At 38.4% G+C, this 17,971-nt stretch overlaps 1 protein-coding gene across 1 annotated transcript in view; it reads right to left on the bottom strand.

Moving 5' to 3' along the window:
* The window catches only part of LOC150085947 (putative ATP-dependent DNA helicase HFM1), a 175,890-nt gene extending 162,412 nt beyond the window's left edge, over positions 1-13,478 (bottom strand). Inside the window, exons 1-3 of the mRNA XM_090374749.1 lie at positions 13,451-13,478; positions 12,960-13,111; positions 1,198-1,278 (exon numbers count right to left, since the gene is read on the bottom strand). Coding sequence (XP_090230875.1) covers positions 1,198-1,278; positions 12,960-13,111; positions 13,451-13,478 — 261 coding nt within the window. The remainder of the gene's footprint in view (positions 1-1,197; positions 1,279-12,959; positions 13,112-13,450) is intronic.
* Between the last annotated feature and the right edge of the window lie 4,493 nt (positions 13,479-17,971).

Genomic DNA, 17,971 nt, shown 5'->3' on the forward strand with positions numbered 1-17,971 from the left:
ATAAAATATTAACATTATCATATACTGTTTGCATAACTGCAATGTGATGTTCCATGTGTTCAAATAAGCTTTTAATGTTTTTAGTGGCCATTTTGATTACATGAAAAACATTTTTTATTGCAAAAATAGTTTCTGAGATATAGACTTTAACTTTGGTTTTTTTTTTAAATACAATCAGTATGTTGGGATTTTGCTGTCGGGATTTTGGCTTGTCGAGATTTTCGCCATCGGGAATCTGGCCGTCGGGACTTTGGGTGGCACTGGTTGTTAACACCATCAATGATGATCAGCAGGGAGGAGAGGGTGTCTCCTGGGTGATCTGTTGTGGAACCCTATACATCTGAGTGTATGGTGCATTGTTGTTTGGGATTATTCTTGCATTCCCCATATTGTATTAAGATGTCAAGTGTCGCACAATGACTTGCCATTGAGCTCATGTAATGTGCTGCACCCTTCACTCACCACAAACATCAACCTTTCATATCCTTTACAGTTCCGACAGTGGGAGGAGGTTTGACCAGTTCAACACCATTCTTTATACACCTTAACCATAGTGGGCCATGTGCAACTGACAAGACATGCCATTCCCAATATGAAAGCACCTGATGCATGAGTTCCCACAATCACACCCTTTGAAACTCCATAATTACCTCTGCTCTAAAATAGGAAGGCTGTTCAGCTTTTTATACTGCGAGCTATGCAGCATAGTTCATTTCAGGTAGGATGGTTTTAACTCAGTGATCTCTGAGTGTAGTTGTGCATTGTTGCATTGAATCAACATTACCATACTGCCACAACCTTATTTATCCAATTCATTTTTAAGATTGTACAGTATCTCAACATACCAGGCATTTATTATCCCTTCATCCAATAATTCAGTCTAACATTTTCTGCAGTCAGAAATAACTCAATAATTGCATGTTGTTTGAATCGCACATTCAAAGATGCGTCCATCGAAAACAGTCTAACATATAAGCAGCCACCACAGAGAAAAACTATTTCATACTATTAAATAAAAACTAAACCTACATGGAAACCATAAGTAGAACCTGCTGAGCCACCAAGCCCTGATGTTATGCATAAACAATTTAATTATAAATATTATAAAAAATTACAAATTCATTTTAAGAATAATTATAAATTTTTTATAATTTATAAAAATTTCCATTATAAATAGAAAAAATAATGGACACTTACCTCATCTATGAGGAAAAGTTTTACCATCATAATCAAACCTTGATTATCAATCCATCGTCTTGTCATATAATCCCACTTTTCCTTAATTTTACATGAAATAAAATCTATTATTACTTATAGCAATAATAGTAACAAAGTACATGAATTAAGGAAAAACATATTATTTAACCCATGCATAAGATAACCTTAAAGTAACTGAATAACATTATGCAATAAGCTTATATGATGTTAAGGAAAAAAAAAAAAAAATATATATATATACACATTTATACACACACACACACACAAACATATGGATATGATTGTATTTAAAAACTTGAGTATAAGGTAAGAGTATTTTGGCAATGAATTAAGTTTATAGTGCAAAACAGAAAATAGGTGGTTATAACCCATTATGAAAATTTAAGGATCAGCAGTAATTGGGAATAGGCTAGCAATAAGAGCAATAAGCTAGAAAGGCTATTCCACTCGTGTGTGTGTGTGTGTGGGAGCACATGTTGGTGTATACTGCCATGTGCTTTGCTGTTTTTTTTGTGCTTTGCTGTTGTTTTTTCGTGCATTTTTGGTTGTTTACTCTTGATAACAATTAAGAACACCAGGGGGTTGGTGTAATTATTAAGTGTAAACGACAACATCCTTATCTATTTTTATTTGTATATTTTTATAAATATATTTTATATGTAATTTTTTTATATACAGTAAAACATCCCTTTAACGGACAGCCATGGGGAACGAAAATCTGTCCGTTAGAGAGAAGTGTCCGCTGACAAGAAATCTGAGGGAGAAAAAAAAAGAAAGAAAGAAAAATCGTTAAACATTTAATGTAAAATTAAATTAAAATATATACAGATTTTGAACAATATTTTTGTAAATAATATATAATTACATACACAAGAGATAAATAAAAATCGTTCAACGTTTAATGTAAAATTAAATTAAAATAAATTATATACAAATTTTGCACAATATTTTTGTAAATAATATACATACAATTGTGCTATGCATATTATGACTTTATCTTAAGAAAAATACATACAGTAATCACTTATTTTCTTCTGCACCTTCTTCCGGCTGATAATTTTGTTTTCAACATTTGTTTGGAGTGAAGAAACCACCGAAAGTCCTTCAGTATCTTCTTCAGCGGCGGAAAACATTTTTAAACGGTTGATTTGTATGAGCGCTTCTTCTATTTTCATTGGTGGTTCGTCGTTAATATGTTCTTCGACAGAATGACCTCCTTCCATTTCTTCATCCTCATGAGGAACTTCTTGAAAAATATCGATGATAATGTCGTTGATATCTAGAGCACCATCTTCTGTAGTGAGGTTCGAGTCTATATCTTTGTAGCCAGGGTCACTTGTAGCAGAAGTATCGTACATTATCAATAGATGTTGAATCAATAGATGTTGAAGTTCTTGTTCTTGTTCTTCTTGGTGCTCCACATTGCTGTTCACAACTTCAATTTTTGCGTTCGAGAAGCCAGACTTTACAAAACAGTTCACGACAGTTTGTTTTCTAATTGTGTTTACTGAAGAGGAAATCCATTGAATCGCATCTAGGATGCTGAGTTTCTTTGCAAGGTCACTCGCACATGTTACATCGTTCATGTTTGCAATGAGATGTCTTAAAACACGTCATCTGTAGTGAAGTTCAAATTTTCTTATTATCCCTTGATCCAAGGACTTACACTCTGCAGATGTGTTTGGTGGCAGAAAAACGATTTGAATGTTGGACAATTCAATGTGCGGGTGAGATGCAGCATTGTCCATGAAAAGAATAATTTTTCTGTTTTGACGAATCATGTTTTGGTTAAAGTGACTTATCCATTCGCTCATGATATCTCGTGTCATCCACGCTTTTTTATTAGACTTCCAGTCAACATTCAAAAGATTCAACTTTATGCACTTGAAACAAAGAGGATTTTGTGGTTTTCCTATAACAAGAGGTTGTTCAAAGTCTCCCAGCATATTTGTACACAATAGTACAGTCAAGCATTCCTTAGAAATTTTTCCACCCTGGCACTTTTCGTTTTTTAGACTCACTGTTTTTTCAGGAAGAGCTTTAAAAAACAACCCTGTTTCGTCACAGTTGTAAATATCCTTAGCTTAAAAATCACGACATTAATCTTCCAATTTGACGGTCCACTCTGTTACAACCCCAGTATCAACAGATCCACCTTCACCACTTACGGTTTTCCAAGAAATTTTATGCCGAGTTTGAACTTGTCTAGCCATCCCACAGAAGCTTTGAACTCATTTACTCCCATAGATTTCGCAATCTCCAAAGCCTTTTCCCTAATAATAGGCCCATTAATGGGAATTTTTTTAGCACGTGCGTGACAAATTTGAAGTCCAACAGTTTTTAGGAATGATTTTTGAACCTGATCATTTACGTGTTGCCAAAATTGTTTGAGCAGTTCATTTTTTTCCTTTAGAATGTCGCTTACCTGCGTCTTCCCGATTTTGAATTTTGCAGCGAGATTGCGAACACTATTTTTTTGCCGAGCATACACATTATTATCTTTGTAACAATTTATCTTTTAAAGTTAAATGTTTACGAGAAGACATTGTGCACTTCACACGGCACTGAACAAAACTGAAAACTGAAACTCAAAAGACGAAAGGCCGACAAAATCTCCCCCGTCCCCTGTACACACCGAATTCGTCAGAAGTTTCACACGTGCCTTAAAATTCTTGAAAAAGGGCTTAAAACCGCGACGTAAACCTTGATAAAATTCAGAGAATCGGAAATAGAAAATAAACACACAATTGAGGCAATGTGTGGAAGAAACGTTCCTAGAAAAAGGGCCGTGAGCTCGCCCGCTGTCCATTATTGGAAGATCAAATTAAGTGCTAATCTAAACGAAACAGTGCAGATTGCCTGTCCGCGTCCGTTACAGAGAATGTCTGCTAGACAGAAACTGAAAACACATTAAAACCAATAGAGGAGAGTTGGGGAATTTGAAAATGTCCGTTGTAGAGAGATGTCCGTTAAAGAGAGGTGTCCATTAGGAGAAGTTTCACTGTATACCATGATTTTTACCATTATCGTGGCCAGATCGTATACCATTCATTTATTACTATGGCCATTTATCTAATGCAGGATCTCCAACCTGTAGCTTCACTCTGTCAGACTTACACTATTTTAATATTCCATTCAACTCTAACTTAGCACATTTCTATTATATTCCATATATCCCCAGGAGTTCACATCTGGTGAGTATGGGCTTGGCACACCCAGGTTCCTGAGCTGGATATCATCATTCTTCTCTTTCTTGGTGATTTCCTTCTCTCTCTCTCTCTCACTCAGGGTAACTCAGAAATTTTTTTTGGCTGGTGTAGCAAAAGCCTCAGGCTTCCTTGCACCATATGGCTAATTGTAATAATAATAATAATAATAATAATAATAATAATCTAACAGAATTCGAAGGAATGGACACAACAAGAACCCACGTGATACCTAAGCAGAGGCCAAATAAAATCCTGTGGAGAGTAACAGACCACCTCAATCGGCAAATAATGCCACATTACCATGACAACAATGGTGCAATGCTGGAGGCTACCCGCACAGCCATATACTGTGCTGCCATAGCAGCTACTAGGATTAATGGAAAAGAAATGAGAGAGACCAGCAGCAGAAGAACCGAAAACAGAAGGAACCCCAGCTTGGGAAAGAAGACTTCAGCAGAAGATAGAAGAATTAAGAGTCAAGATAGGTCAATTGACCCAGTACCAACAAGGTAATAGAAGTAAGAAATTGATTGGAAAGGTGAAGAGCATCCTCAAGAGAGACAGCATCCACAGCAAACATGAGACCAGAAATCAGAGAATAGGAGAATACTTGGACACACTGAAGCAGAACCTCCTCGCACTCAGCAAGAGACTACACCAATACAAAGAGAGCTCCCAGAGGAAAATAAACAACCGAATCTTTGATGAAGACCAAAGAGCCTTCTACAGGAAACTGGGTGAAGATGAGAAATCAGGAAACAGACCACCCAAGAAGAAGACGATCGAGAAGTTCCGGGGAAATATCTGGAGCAGTGAAGTAAGACATAACAGCAGAGCACCCTAGATAGAAGTAGAATGGAAGAAAACCAAGGCCATACAAGAGATGAGAGAGTGGGAGATTCGAGAAGAAGAAGTAAAACAGTCTATCATGAACACCCACAACTGGCGAACCCCAGGAATTGAAAACATCCACTACAAGAACACACCTGCACACACACAAGCACCTAGCAGAGCAGTTCACTCGATTGATAAGGCACCCAGAGACAATCCCGAAATTTCTCACTGAAGGAGTCACATATCTGAAACCTAAAGATAAAGATACAAGAAACCCGGTGAAATACAGGCCAATCACATGCCTCCCAACGATGTACAAGATCCTGACTAGTTGCATAATCAAGAAGATATCAGACCACTTAGAGAGTCAGAACATAATGGCCGAACAGCAGAAAGGATGCAAGTGGAGGAGCAATTAACCATAGATGTTGCAGTTATAGAGCTAGCCTTCAAGAAGCACTGCAACCTATACACGGCCTACATCAATTACCGCAAGGCCTTTGACTCCGTAGCTCATAGCTGGCTAATAGAGACCATGAAGAACAACAAGATCAATCTGATAGTGACACACTTCCTAGAAGCAACAATGGCGAAATAGAGTACCACCATTAAGGTCAAGAACATCACAACCAGGCCAATCCCCATTACAAGAGGAATCTTTCAGGGAGATGCTCTCAGCCCACTATGGTTCTGTCTAGCACTCAACCCGCTATCCACCATGCTAAACAACAGCAAATATGGATATAACCTCAAAGAAGGAAGAAAGAATCTGTACACCCTCCCCCACCTGATGTACATGGATGACATCAAGCTCTACACGGCAACCGAGAAGCAACACCAGCAACTACTCCTGATCACCGAAGAATTCAGCAAGGACATCAGGATGGAATTTGGGCTAGACAAATGCAAGACCCACACACTGCACCAGGGAAAATTAGTTGGCCGAAACTACCAACTGCTGACTGGTAAAGAGATTGAAGCTATGACAAAAGGAAAGACCTACAAATACCTAGGGATGATGCAGGCTCAGCAGTTAGAACACAAGGAAATCAAGAAGTGCCTGACCTAAAACTATCATCAGAGACTCAGAAGACTGCTGAAATCAAAATTGAGTGGAGGGAACACAGTTAAAGCCATAAACACCTATGCAGCTCCAGTACTAACATACACATTCGAGGTCATAGATTGGACTAACACCGAGCTAGAAGATACCATGCAAAAGACAAGGACAATGATGACAAAGAGTCGCCAACATCACCCGAAGTCAGCAGTGGAGAGACTAACAATACCTCAGAAAGAGAGAGGAAGCGGCCTGATAGAGCAACAGAAAACAGCAATAGTTAACCTGAAGAATTACTTCAAGAAAGACACAGCACCACTCCACCAGGCCCTAAGAAAGATAGATAAATGGTATACCCCACTCAACCTAAGCGAGGAACTCCCTCCCACCCAGACGGCACAAGAAACGAAGTTAGAAAGATGGGCAAAGAAGACACTCCATGGCAGACACTACAATGACCTTGACAATAACGATGTGATCTTGATGGAGATCAAGGTCACATCGATAACACTGTTTCCAATGCATGGCTCACAAGCGGGATGCTCTTCCCCGAGACTGAAGGATTCATGTTGGCCATCCAAGACCAGGCAATCAACACCAGAAACTATAGAAAATACATCGCAAAGGAGCCTGGAATGTCAGATGACACGTGTCAATGATGTCACCTGGCCTCAGAAACGATCCAACATATCACTGCAGGGTGCAAGGTCATCACCCAGACTGAGTACACTCATAGACACGACCAGGTAGCCAGGATAATACATCAGAAGCTAGCGAGGAAATACCAGTTGACCAAAGAAAGTGTACCATACTACAAGTATGAACCCCAGGGAGTACTAGAGATCCGAATCCATGAGCTGTACTGGAGCGCACCATAATAACGGATAAGACCATCCTGCACAACAGACCAGACATAACTCTTGTGGACAAGGTGGAAAAGGCTACCTATCTGATTGACATAGCAGTGCCCAACACTAACAATGTCCAGAAAACCCATGAGGAAAAAATTAGGAAGTACACGAACTTGAGACATGAGGTCAGGGAGATGTGGCATATACAAGAAGTATCGATCATCGTGCCAAAGACTCTACATAGCAGCCTAGCAACAATAGATCTCCCAGAGAACACCTACAAGGAACTCCAGAAAGTCTCAATCATGAACACCTATAGGATAGTCATAGATTTCCTTGAACAACAGTAATACCAGACATTGCAACAACCCTGTGTAGTTGGTAGCAGTACCCGTCAAGGAGTGTGAATCCCCCAGAGAGGGAGAAATAATATAAGAGCAACAATAATAATAATAATATACATACACAGAATATTCCACTAACTTGGCTTACAATTCTAACATCCTCAATACACCTTCACAACTATTATAAAAACCAAACAATATATATAATATATGCACACATGCATGTACGCACACACATATTATATACCGTATTTCCCCATGTATAAGACACACCTTAATTTTGGGGCCCGAAATTTAAAAAACAAAATGTATTACATAAAGTTATTGAACTCAAGTTTTATTCATCATAAAATTCATACAACTCCTCATTATTTGAATTCAGCACTGTACGAAAACCTTTTCTGAGCCATTTCTGGGCAGAACGTGGCAAAACATAACCTAATATACCGGTAACAAGTGAAACAATGTGCGCAACAGCAACAAGCGCGAAAAAGTGCGAAATGCAAGTAAAAAAATCTACAACCACTGTATAAGATGCACCCAGTTTTTAGACCCCAAATTTTTCGAAAAAAGGTGCGTCTTATACATGGGGAAATACGGTATATATATATATATATATATATATATAGTTAAGTAATTAACTATATTATATAGTTAATTACCTAAACCCATAAGAAATTATGCCTGGTGCATTTTATCTTTTAATACATTATTATTACATACACCATTTGGCATTTCTCATATTGATGAAATAACTTCGCAACTGTGATGGCATGTTGCATTACCACGGTACCTGCCCACTGATGATGAAGTGGGCTTCATCATCAGTGGGTGGATGATGATGAAGTCCACTAGCTTCGAAACGATTGTCTGGGTGGTGGTATCCACTGAAAATAAATAGCAGTAGCCTTCTCTACTAAAGAAGCATTATTTATTTGAAGCAGTGCATTACCAGCTATCTCGTTGTGAAGGCACCTACAATACGAGATGCAATTAAAACAATGCCCTTACACTATATACATAGTTTAAATTTATGTGTAAACTATGGTGTATCTATCCTGGGAGCCTTCCTCAGCATTCTGTAAGTATATAATTTTTTATTTTTACAAAACTCCTGTGTATATATATATATATATATATATAGATGGAAGTTTTGTGAAATAAACTCCTTTTCCACTCTTGTATAAACACACACACACACACACACCAGCATGTGTGTGTTTTGTACCATTTCAAATGCTTACGCCATTCAAACACACCAGTGTGTTTGAATGGTATATGCTTTTGAAAGACAGATGGGAGGATGTTTGAAATAACTCAAGAAGTGGGCATCCATCAACCTCTTGAAATGAGGACAGAGTAGCAAAAATTTGGAAAATTGTAACAAAAAATTGCCATCTGACCATTGTAATGATAACTGATGAGTTGGATATGAATAAGGATTCAATTCGTCAAATTGAATCCTTAGGGAAAATAGTAATAGAGGCATGTGATGCAAGAAAGCAAGCAAGCATATGAGCTTATGTATCATCAGCCACAAAAAAAAAAAAAAAAAATTCACACAACCATTCCCTCTAAATTTTTGTTCAGTTCCTCCTCGAATTTATTTAAGCTATCAACTTTCACAATGACAGATGGAAGTTTGTCCAGCAATTAACCACCTGCTGGCTAAAGGAAAATTTCCACACATCTATTCTACAACTGTCTTTGCTCAATTTGAATTTATTTCCCCTTAGATTCGTAATCTGAGCAAGTGGAAGAATCCCATCAGAATTCAGCATGCTCAACCCATTCAAGGCCTTATACACCTCAATCAGATCATCTCGCAGGTTTCTAGTCTCCAGCCACTGCAATTTGTAGACCTTAAGCCTCTCTTGGTAAGAGGATCCCTTCATTCCCCCTCACCAATCTTGTTACTCTTCTCTGTACACGCTCAAGAAAATCTACATCGTTCCAAAAATGAGGCCTCCAGACCTGTACGCAGTACTCAAGGCATGGCCTGACCATTGCCTTATACAAAGGGATAACACCTCTTTTTCCCTGCTAGCAAAATTCCTGTATATCACTGACAAAATCTCATGACTGCTCTTGCAGCCTGTCTGCATTGCTCAGAAAACTTCGTATCTGACTGCACAATTACTCCCAGGTCTTTTTCATTTTCTACCAACCTAAGTGTAGTACCACACAGTTGGTACATTCCTCTGAGGTTACTTCTACCCGTATGCAGTACTGAGAAGTGGCAACTTCAGTTACCACTTCTCAACCCATCTGCCCAAATTTTCTAGATTCTGTTGCAGTAGCACACTGCCATTAGTCATTAACAACCCTGCCAACCTTTGTATCATCTGCAAACTTCAAGACTAAGCCTGATATTCCTGCATCAATACCATTGATAAATATACAAAACAACAGTGGGCCTAACACCGAACCCAGTGGAACTCCACTAATAAAATTAGTCCACGAAGAGCAGCATCCATTGATTACCACCCTCTGTCTTCTTCTGCTCAACTGCCTTTTTATCCATTGTAGCAACTTACCCTTAATACCATTCTGCTCCAATTTGTACAGTAGTCTTCCATGCACAACAGTGTTCAAAGCTTTCCTGAAATCCAAGTATATGATATCAAAATTATTTTTTGCATCCAGTTCCTTTGTAACCACATCATAGAATCCAATCAAATTTGTCAGTTGTTATTTTTTTTATTTTTTTTTTTATAGGAGCATTAGCAACTAAGGCCATATTGCTCCAGGAATATGCGGTGGTCATTCCCTTGACCTTTCCGCATCCTCCGTATTTAGTGGTGACGGGCTCGAACCCCGGTCTAATCAAGAAGCGTGTGCGATGCACTGCTGCTCCTTCCCACCTGCAAGAAGCGTGTGCGATGCACTGCTGCTACGGAGGCGCCTAAATTTGTCAGATAATACTTTCCCTTAACAAACCCATGCTGTGTCTGTATTATTGCTGCAGTCTTGTCTAGATGATCCTACAATGTATCTTTAACCAGTGACTCCATTATTTTATCCGGAACAGAAGTTAAACTAACTGTTCTGCAATTACTCGTGTCACCCTTTGATCCCCTTTGTGAATTGGGGATACATTTGCACATCTCTAATTCATGGGGACCTCCCCCTAAGTCCATGAATGCTCTCATAATTATGGATAAGGGTTTGCTTAGTTCCTTTGTCCCCTCTAATATAAGTGGATAGATCCATCCACCGAAGGTGCCTGTTTAAATTCAACTATTTCTGCTCCACTTTGCTCTCAGTTATTACAAAATCATTTAACTTCCTGTTAGAGTTTAATAAACATCTGGCCCTCTCCTCCTTGAATAACTCTTCATGTGTGAATGTAGATGCAAAATACTCATTTAGTTAGGCAGATATCTGCAAATGATCATCTACAGTCAAACCACTGATATCAAGTGGACCAATCTGATTCATCCCCTTCCTTTTAGAGTTTATACAAATGTATAAGTAAAAAAATCCTTGCTGTTTTTCTTAGCATCCTTTGCCAAAGGTTACTCGTAATCTGCCTTTGCTTGCCTAATCTCCTTTGTGACTTGATTACAGAATAGCTTATATTTGCCATAGGCTTCTGTCTTGCCTGATAATTTATATGCATCCTATGCATTTTTCTTCTCTGCCACAAGTCTCATTAGTTCATTTGACAACCATTTAGGTCTAAACCTTGAAAGATATTTCTTAATAGGTATGAAACGTTTAGTAGCTTCCATGATTAATTCCTTGAATTAATCGTGGAAGCATTCAAGGAATTAATTAATTCTTTGAATGCTTCTCACTTAGCATTTGCTGTTGGTGACAGTTAGTCCCACTGTACAGAATTTAAAAACTGTCTGAGACCACTGTAGTCAACTTTACAAAAGCAAAAACCCTTTTCTTTGCCCCTGATTGTAATCATATCTTTAAGTAAATCCCACATCAGTACACTGTGATCACTGGCACCTATTGGTTCCTTTATCTGCAAATTCTTAATACACAAATGATCGTTGCTGATAACCAGATCAAGAGTATTACCCTCTGTGGTTGCCTCTTGAACAGAAAGCAATCATCCAATAAATCCTCAAAAGTCTTGCTAGTGTGCGAGTGACCAACACAAGTTCTATCAATATCTGGGAAGTTAAAATCCCCCATTATATGACATTCTGATTTACTTGCCTACTCTATTTCTCTGTACAATTGTTCATTGTACTCAGTCGAGTCATTACGCCTATAACACACTCCTACTCTTATTTTGCTTTCCCAGTGCTTAAATCACACCAAACTGACTCAACATTGCACTGTCCATCTATGTCAACTGGATGCACTTCCTTTGATTTTATGTTTTTCTTAATTAATAGCATAACCCCTCCTCCCTTCTTATCCTTTCTGTACACATTGTACTCCCCAAATTTCAATTCTGCATTCCTAATATCTACACAGCCGAGCAGAAGAATGTTATCATGTGAAGATTTTTTCAGACTTGTCAAGACAATCCTAATTTTCTTGACTGTAATGTCACTGGAGATGATGATTGTTGGGTGTTTCAGTACAACCCAGAGACAAAGTGTCACAGCATGCAGTAGACTTCAAAATAATCACAAAGGCCTAAAAAAAATTTTGTTTACAGAAGTCTAAGATCAAGACAATGCTAATTGTGTTTTTCAAAAAAGATAGTATGATTCAGAAGGAATTTGTACCTGAAGGGGAGATAGTCAATGCTGATTCTAAGTATAGGTGCTTCAAAGCAGCAGTCAAAACAATGTAAAACCAAATTAATTGTGTTGGTCAGCAATTAGTTTAACATTGTGGCCGACAGTTAAAATTAACTGTCAGTCAGCAATTTGAAAGATTTTTTTTATATAAAATAAAATAACAATCATGGAATACTTGATATCATTCTAATATTTTGGAGGGAGGAGAGTAAAGCTTATACTTGCCTAGAGCTGGTAAGAAGGGGACTGAGACTAGTAGCACTCATATAACTCAAAGTTAATAAGGAGGTTTATACAACAGTGTAATTAGACACTGAAGAAAGATAAAGTGTCACAGAAGGTTTGTGTTTATTGTTATAATAATTTGGTAGGTACTACATTCAAGTCTTTGATCTTTTTTATATACAATCAATTATGCCCATTTAACTTGTAATAAAAATAATAAATTAACTAACTTTTACTGTTATTTACAAACATAAAAGTCCAAGAATAAAGCTAGTAAAAAATAATAATAAACCATCTTAAATGGAATAACATTTGAAATATGTATAAAAGAAAATCTGAAAAAAAAAAAAGTAGCATTCTCATCCAGAAAAGTGGTCATTTATTAAGCCTTTTTTAAATAAACTGAGATATTTAGCAATTACATAAACAGACTAGGTGTGAAGGAAGTAAAATAGCTAGTATTATTTACTGATAGATAAATTCAGAACTTAATAAATTACACTTACAGGTGTTGTAAGCAATATAGAAAATCTCTGCAACTGAAAAAAATCTTCTATTTCACTGTCTCCTGTAAGTAGGATGCTGTGTAATCCCAATGGACTAAACTTTTTCTTCCAGTCTTCACAGCGTTCACTACACAATGCTTTAATAGGAGCCACTACAAATGTTAAAAACAGAAAATTTTGCATTAGAGTATGGCAATATCAATGGGATACTGAAAAGTTCATTTAATATCTAGGGGATACTGAAAAAATATTTATAGCCTGTAGAGAAATAACAACAATCAAATTGTGAATACAATTCTGTTTTGTTATTTAGTCCTTTGTACAAGAAAATGCAAAAATAGATATTCGTAACTTTATTAAATTTGCTTGAGAATCTGTTCAACTTAATTTTTTTTTTCTTTTGTTCAGATCTGAATATACTGTATCACAATAACATACATGCAGAAGATGAGTCTAGTCACAAAAAAAACCCATGATGACACTGTACATACTTTGAGTATACATTACTTCATATGCCATGGTGAAAGAACAGGTGGCAGAATTTAAATGGTGGATGAAAGAGTATCAAAGATGATCCTTGCAGTGGGTGACTAATTTCCAAAAAATACACTGATGCTATGGCACAGTATGATGATGGCAGACCAGTAATTAGCAATTCACAAAACAGCAGGGTCTAGGCATCACATACAAATGCGTGCAAAACATTCTGGTAAAGGGAGTGGGTTTAACCAAAGTTTTCGCAAGATGGGTCCCATGGCTTCTCTCATCTGATTAAAAAGATGATCAATACAAGACTTTGTCAAAATCTTTGGCACATTACAAAGCAAATCCAGAATATTTTCTAGTAAGATTTGTAATCATGGACAAAACTTGGATCAAACACTTATCAGCCTGTGTCAAAGCAGCAGTCAAAACAAAGTAAAACCAAATTCGCCATTTTTTTGCAATCACCATTGCATCCAGTTTCACTGGATGGAATGGTGATTGCAAAAATATTTTGAAATTTCAAGAAATAATAATAGTGGACAATGTGCTCCAACAGAAGTATACTATATAATACTAATCTATGAGGGAATTTTGAAAAGTTTTTAGCCCAATACAGATTGCAAACATTTTCATGAGAGACAATATTGCCAATCTGTGTTGACTAGATGTAAAGACTCTTCTTGTGTGTTCACAGAAAATTTCAGGTTTGTAACTATATTCTTCTCCTTTACAAGTGTTGTTGTTGTTTTTATTTGTTGGCGCATCGGCTTCTGTGGCCATATTGCACCTCCCAAAGTTTTTGCATTTTCTACTCTGATCCAAGCCCGAGGCGGGATTCGAACCTGCGACCTTTGGGTTGCCAGGCAGGCACTTTACCCACCCAGCTAGCCCGGTCGGCCCTTTACAGAAAGCACTGAAGTGTGGAAGGTGAATGAAAATGGCGACTGTTGGGAGAATCAAGCCCTGTGCAGTCAATGTAAAGGGAATGTTGCCAGAACAAAATAAATTCATGAAAACATGCAGCAAACATTAGGGGAATCTTGTCCTTCATATGGCATGGTCAAAAACTGGGTTGGAGAATTTATGCATGGACGAGAGAGTGTTGAAGATACATTCCACAGTGGAAGGCCTGTTACCATTTCAACACCTGCAAATGTAGTAGTAGTAGTGGTGGCATGTGATGCAAGAAAGCAACCATTCATAACCTAATCATGTAAGACTGCAGAATAATATTAAAGCAAAATGGGACAACACTCAACAACTCCCATAAGCGAGCTCATGATATTGTAATGAATGGTTTAGGAATAAAGGTTTCTTTGAGGTGAGTTCCCAAAGCAGTGAATGCAGATTATAAAAAGGAAAGAGTAAGGTGTTTTCATGAGATTGTGCAGCATTTTTTAAGATAATAAAGAATTTTTGAGGGTGGTATATCACTATGGATTAAATACAAGTGCACCACCTCAAACCCTGATAAAAAATAAAAATAATGGAAACATCCCTCTTCTCCCACTCCTAAAAAAGTTTTGGCTAGCTAAGGTAAAGAAAGCCAACATGAGAACCACGGGAAAGTTCAGGCAACTTTTACCAGTCGAAAGTGTTTCCCAGTACCGCAGCTTCTCCCTGCATTCTCGGTAAATAGATGATACATGTTAACGGCAGTGGCAGTAGAAGTTGATAACGATGTATTGATTAGTTTTTTCTTATTATTAAAAGCAGATTATCGGAATTCGTGAGTGGGCTGAAATTTACTTATGGGTACACCCTCCAGACTGCCTCTGTCTTAGGGTGTTTATCCCCCCCCCCACCAGCTGTTTTAACCTGATACGAAAACGACTTCTACAGACGGGGTGTGTTATCGGTAGTTACAGTAGAAGTTGTTTTCCTACAGGTTAAAACAGCAGGAAGGGGGGATAAACACCCTAAGACTGAGGCAGTCTGGGGGGGTGTACCCGTAAGTAAATTTCAGCTGCGAAGGCATAATATTTTACTCACGAACTCCAATAATCTGCTTTTAATAATGAGATAAAACTAATCAATACATTGTTATCGACTTCTACTGCCATTACTGAAAACACGCAACATCTGCTTACCGAGAATGCAGGGAGAAGCTGCGGTATCGGAAAATGCATTTGAATGCTAAAAGTTTCCCAAAGTTTCCCCGTGGTTCTCGTGTTGGCTTTCTTCAGATTCACCAAAGTTTTGAATACAGGAGTTGGCTGGGAAGTCATGGGATTCAGAAGGAATGATCATAGTTGATTTCCTGGAATGAAATTCCACTATCAGTGCCGAATATTATTCTAACCTACTGAGCCATTTCCACGAGAAATTGAAAGAGGTGTGGGAAATTGGCCAAAGGAATCATCTTCTTCAAGATAATGAACTAGCACACACAGTTTTTGTGACCCAGGCAACATTGCGTGATGTGGGTTTGAACTATTACAGCATCCACACTAGTCATCAAATCTGCTTCCATTGGACTATTTTCAAATCTCAAATTTGAAAGGACAGAAATTTGACAATGAAAGCTGTGATGAATGTAGTCGACAACTGGTTTAAGTCAAAATCTTTTGACTTCTATTTTAGGGGGGTTACAAAAGCTAGTGAATCATGCCAGAAAATGCGTTGACTATGTTGAAAAATATATGGGTTTTCACAACTTTCCAGCTTTCCTTCTGAGAGGCTAGAAACTTTTCAACCTCCCCACGTATTATGTCAATTACAAGATGCTGTCAAGACAAGTAATGCTAACAAAAGGTGTCCTGTTTCACCAAGACAATGTTCACACAATAGCAATCACAATGACTTAAATGCATCAGTGTGGGTACAAAATGCTGCCATGCAAACCTTATTCACAAGTTTTGATATTTAAAGACTTCTTGTTTCCCAAACTTAAATTTCACTTCACTGGATAAAAATTCAAAATAAATGAAGAGGAAGGATTTGGACCTGAAAAAATGGGAGCATTTTTTTTCGGGTTTTGATAAATCATTCTACAAAAGTGGTATAGCTGCACTACAGCACTGCTGGAACAAGTTTATACAGCTCTAAGAAGACTAAATTCAAAAATAATACACAACCTCTTCCTCAGCTATGAATACATAAATACGTTACTGTATCTACAGGGTGTCTCAAAAATATTGGTACAAACGTTTAGGGGAGGTAGGTAACATCTAAAGGAATGTGAATCACATAGGAACCCATAACTGGAAACGTCACCGTAAGTCGGTAGATGGCGCGGTAGTCGCCGAAAGAAGAGCATGCATCAATATACGAACTGTGAGCTGGCAGACATGCACCTAGTGTATGGATTAGCAGAGGGCAATGGACAAGCCGCTCAATGAAATTATGGCGAATTATGCAGACAGACATGTACTGGACCACCATTTATTTGCATGTGTGCATCAAAATTTGCGTGATTATGGGTCATTTAGAGGTAACAGGAGTAGTGCGGGCAGATCACGTTCGACGTGAACTCCCGACATGGAAGAAAGTGTGTTGAATGCCATCCAGAATAATCCTACTACCAGCACACATGCCGTTGCTTCTGCCTTAGGAGTGTCTCGTTGCAGTGTACAGTGTGTCTGGCACGATGATTCCGTGCACCCCTTTCATCTCTAAAAGGTTCAGTTACTGCTCCCCCAAGATCATCCTGAACATGTGGCTTTTGCGCAGTGGTTTCTCCAAGAAAGTATTCAAGACTTGAATTTTCCAGCCTATGTTTTGTTCACAGATGAGGCTTATTTCGCTCGGGAAGGCTTATTCAATCAGCACAATGCTCATGTATGGGCTCACAACAACCCACACGGTTTGCGCCCCCATGCAGCACAACATCGCTTCGAAATAAATGTGTGGGCAGGTATGGTCGGTGACTGCTTAGTTGGCCCATACCTGTTACCATTCCGCATGAACGCCGCTAAATATCGGATCTTTCTTGAACAAGTTCTACCAGGGTTACGGGTTACTTGACGATGTTCCAGCAAATGTGAGACACAACATTTGGTTTCAACATGACGGGGCGCCTGCCCATTATGGAAGGTGTGTGTTCTTGACCATTTGAACAGGCATTAATGGATTGGCTGTGGTGGACCCGTTGCCTGGCCCCCACACTCACCAGATTTATCGAACTTTGATTTCTTTCTGTGGGGGCCCTCAAATCTATCGTGTATGAATCGCCTGTGTAGACGGAAATGGATGTCGTGGTGAGACTCGTCTGCGCTGCTGCTACTGTCAAAGAAACTCTAGGTGCGTTCGACCGTGTCCACCAATCCATGCTGCGTTGGTGTCACGCATGCATCGCGTCTCGTGGTGGAACCTTCGAGCATCTGTTGTAACATCATGAAATGCATCCATCTCGTACTCCATTGTTAATATTATGTCAAATAAATGTTTGCCACTAATTACTGTCTTGTGCCATTTCTGCTTCTTGTGCCTCTGCTACTACTTTCCCGTGATGTTTCCAGTTATGGGTTCCAATGCGATTCACATTCCTTTACATGTTACCTACCTCCCCTAAACGTTTATACCAA

This window comes from Mastigoproctus giganteus, chromosome 5 (assembly GCF_048544385.1).
Source record: "Mastigoproctus giganteus isolate SK-2022 chromosome 5, ASM4854438v1, whole genome shotgun sequence".
Taxonomy (NCBI): Eukaryota; Metazoa; Arthropoda; class Arachnida; order Uropygi; family Thelyphonidae; genus Mastigoproctus; species Mastigoproctus giganteus.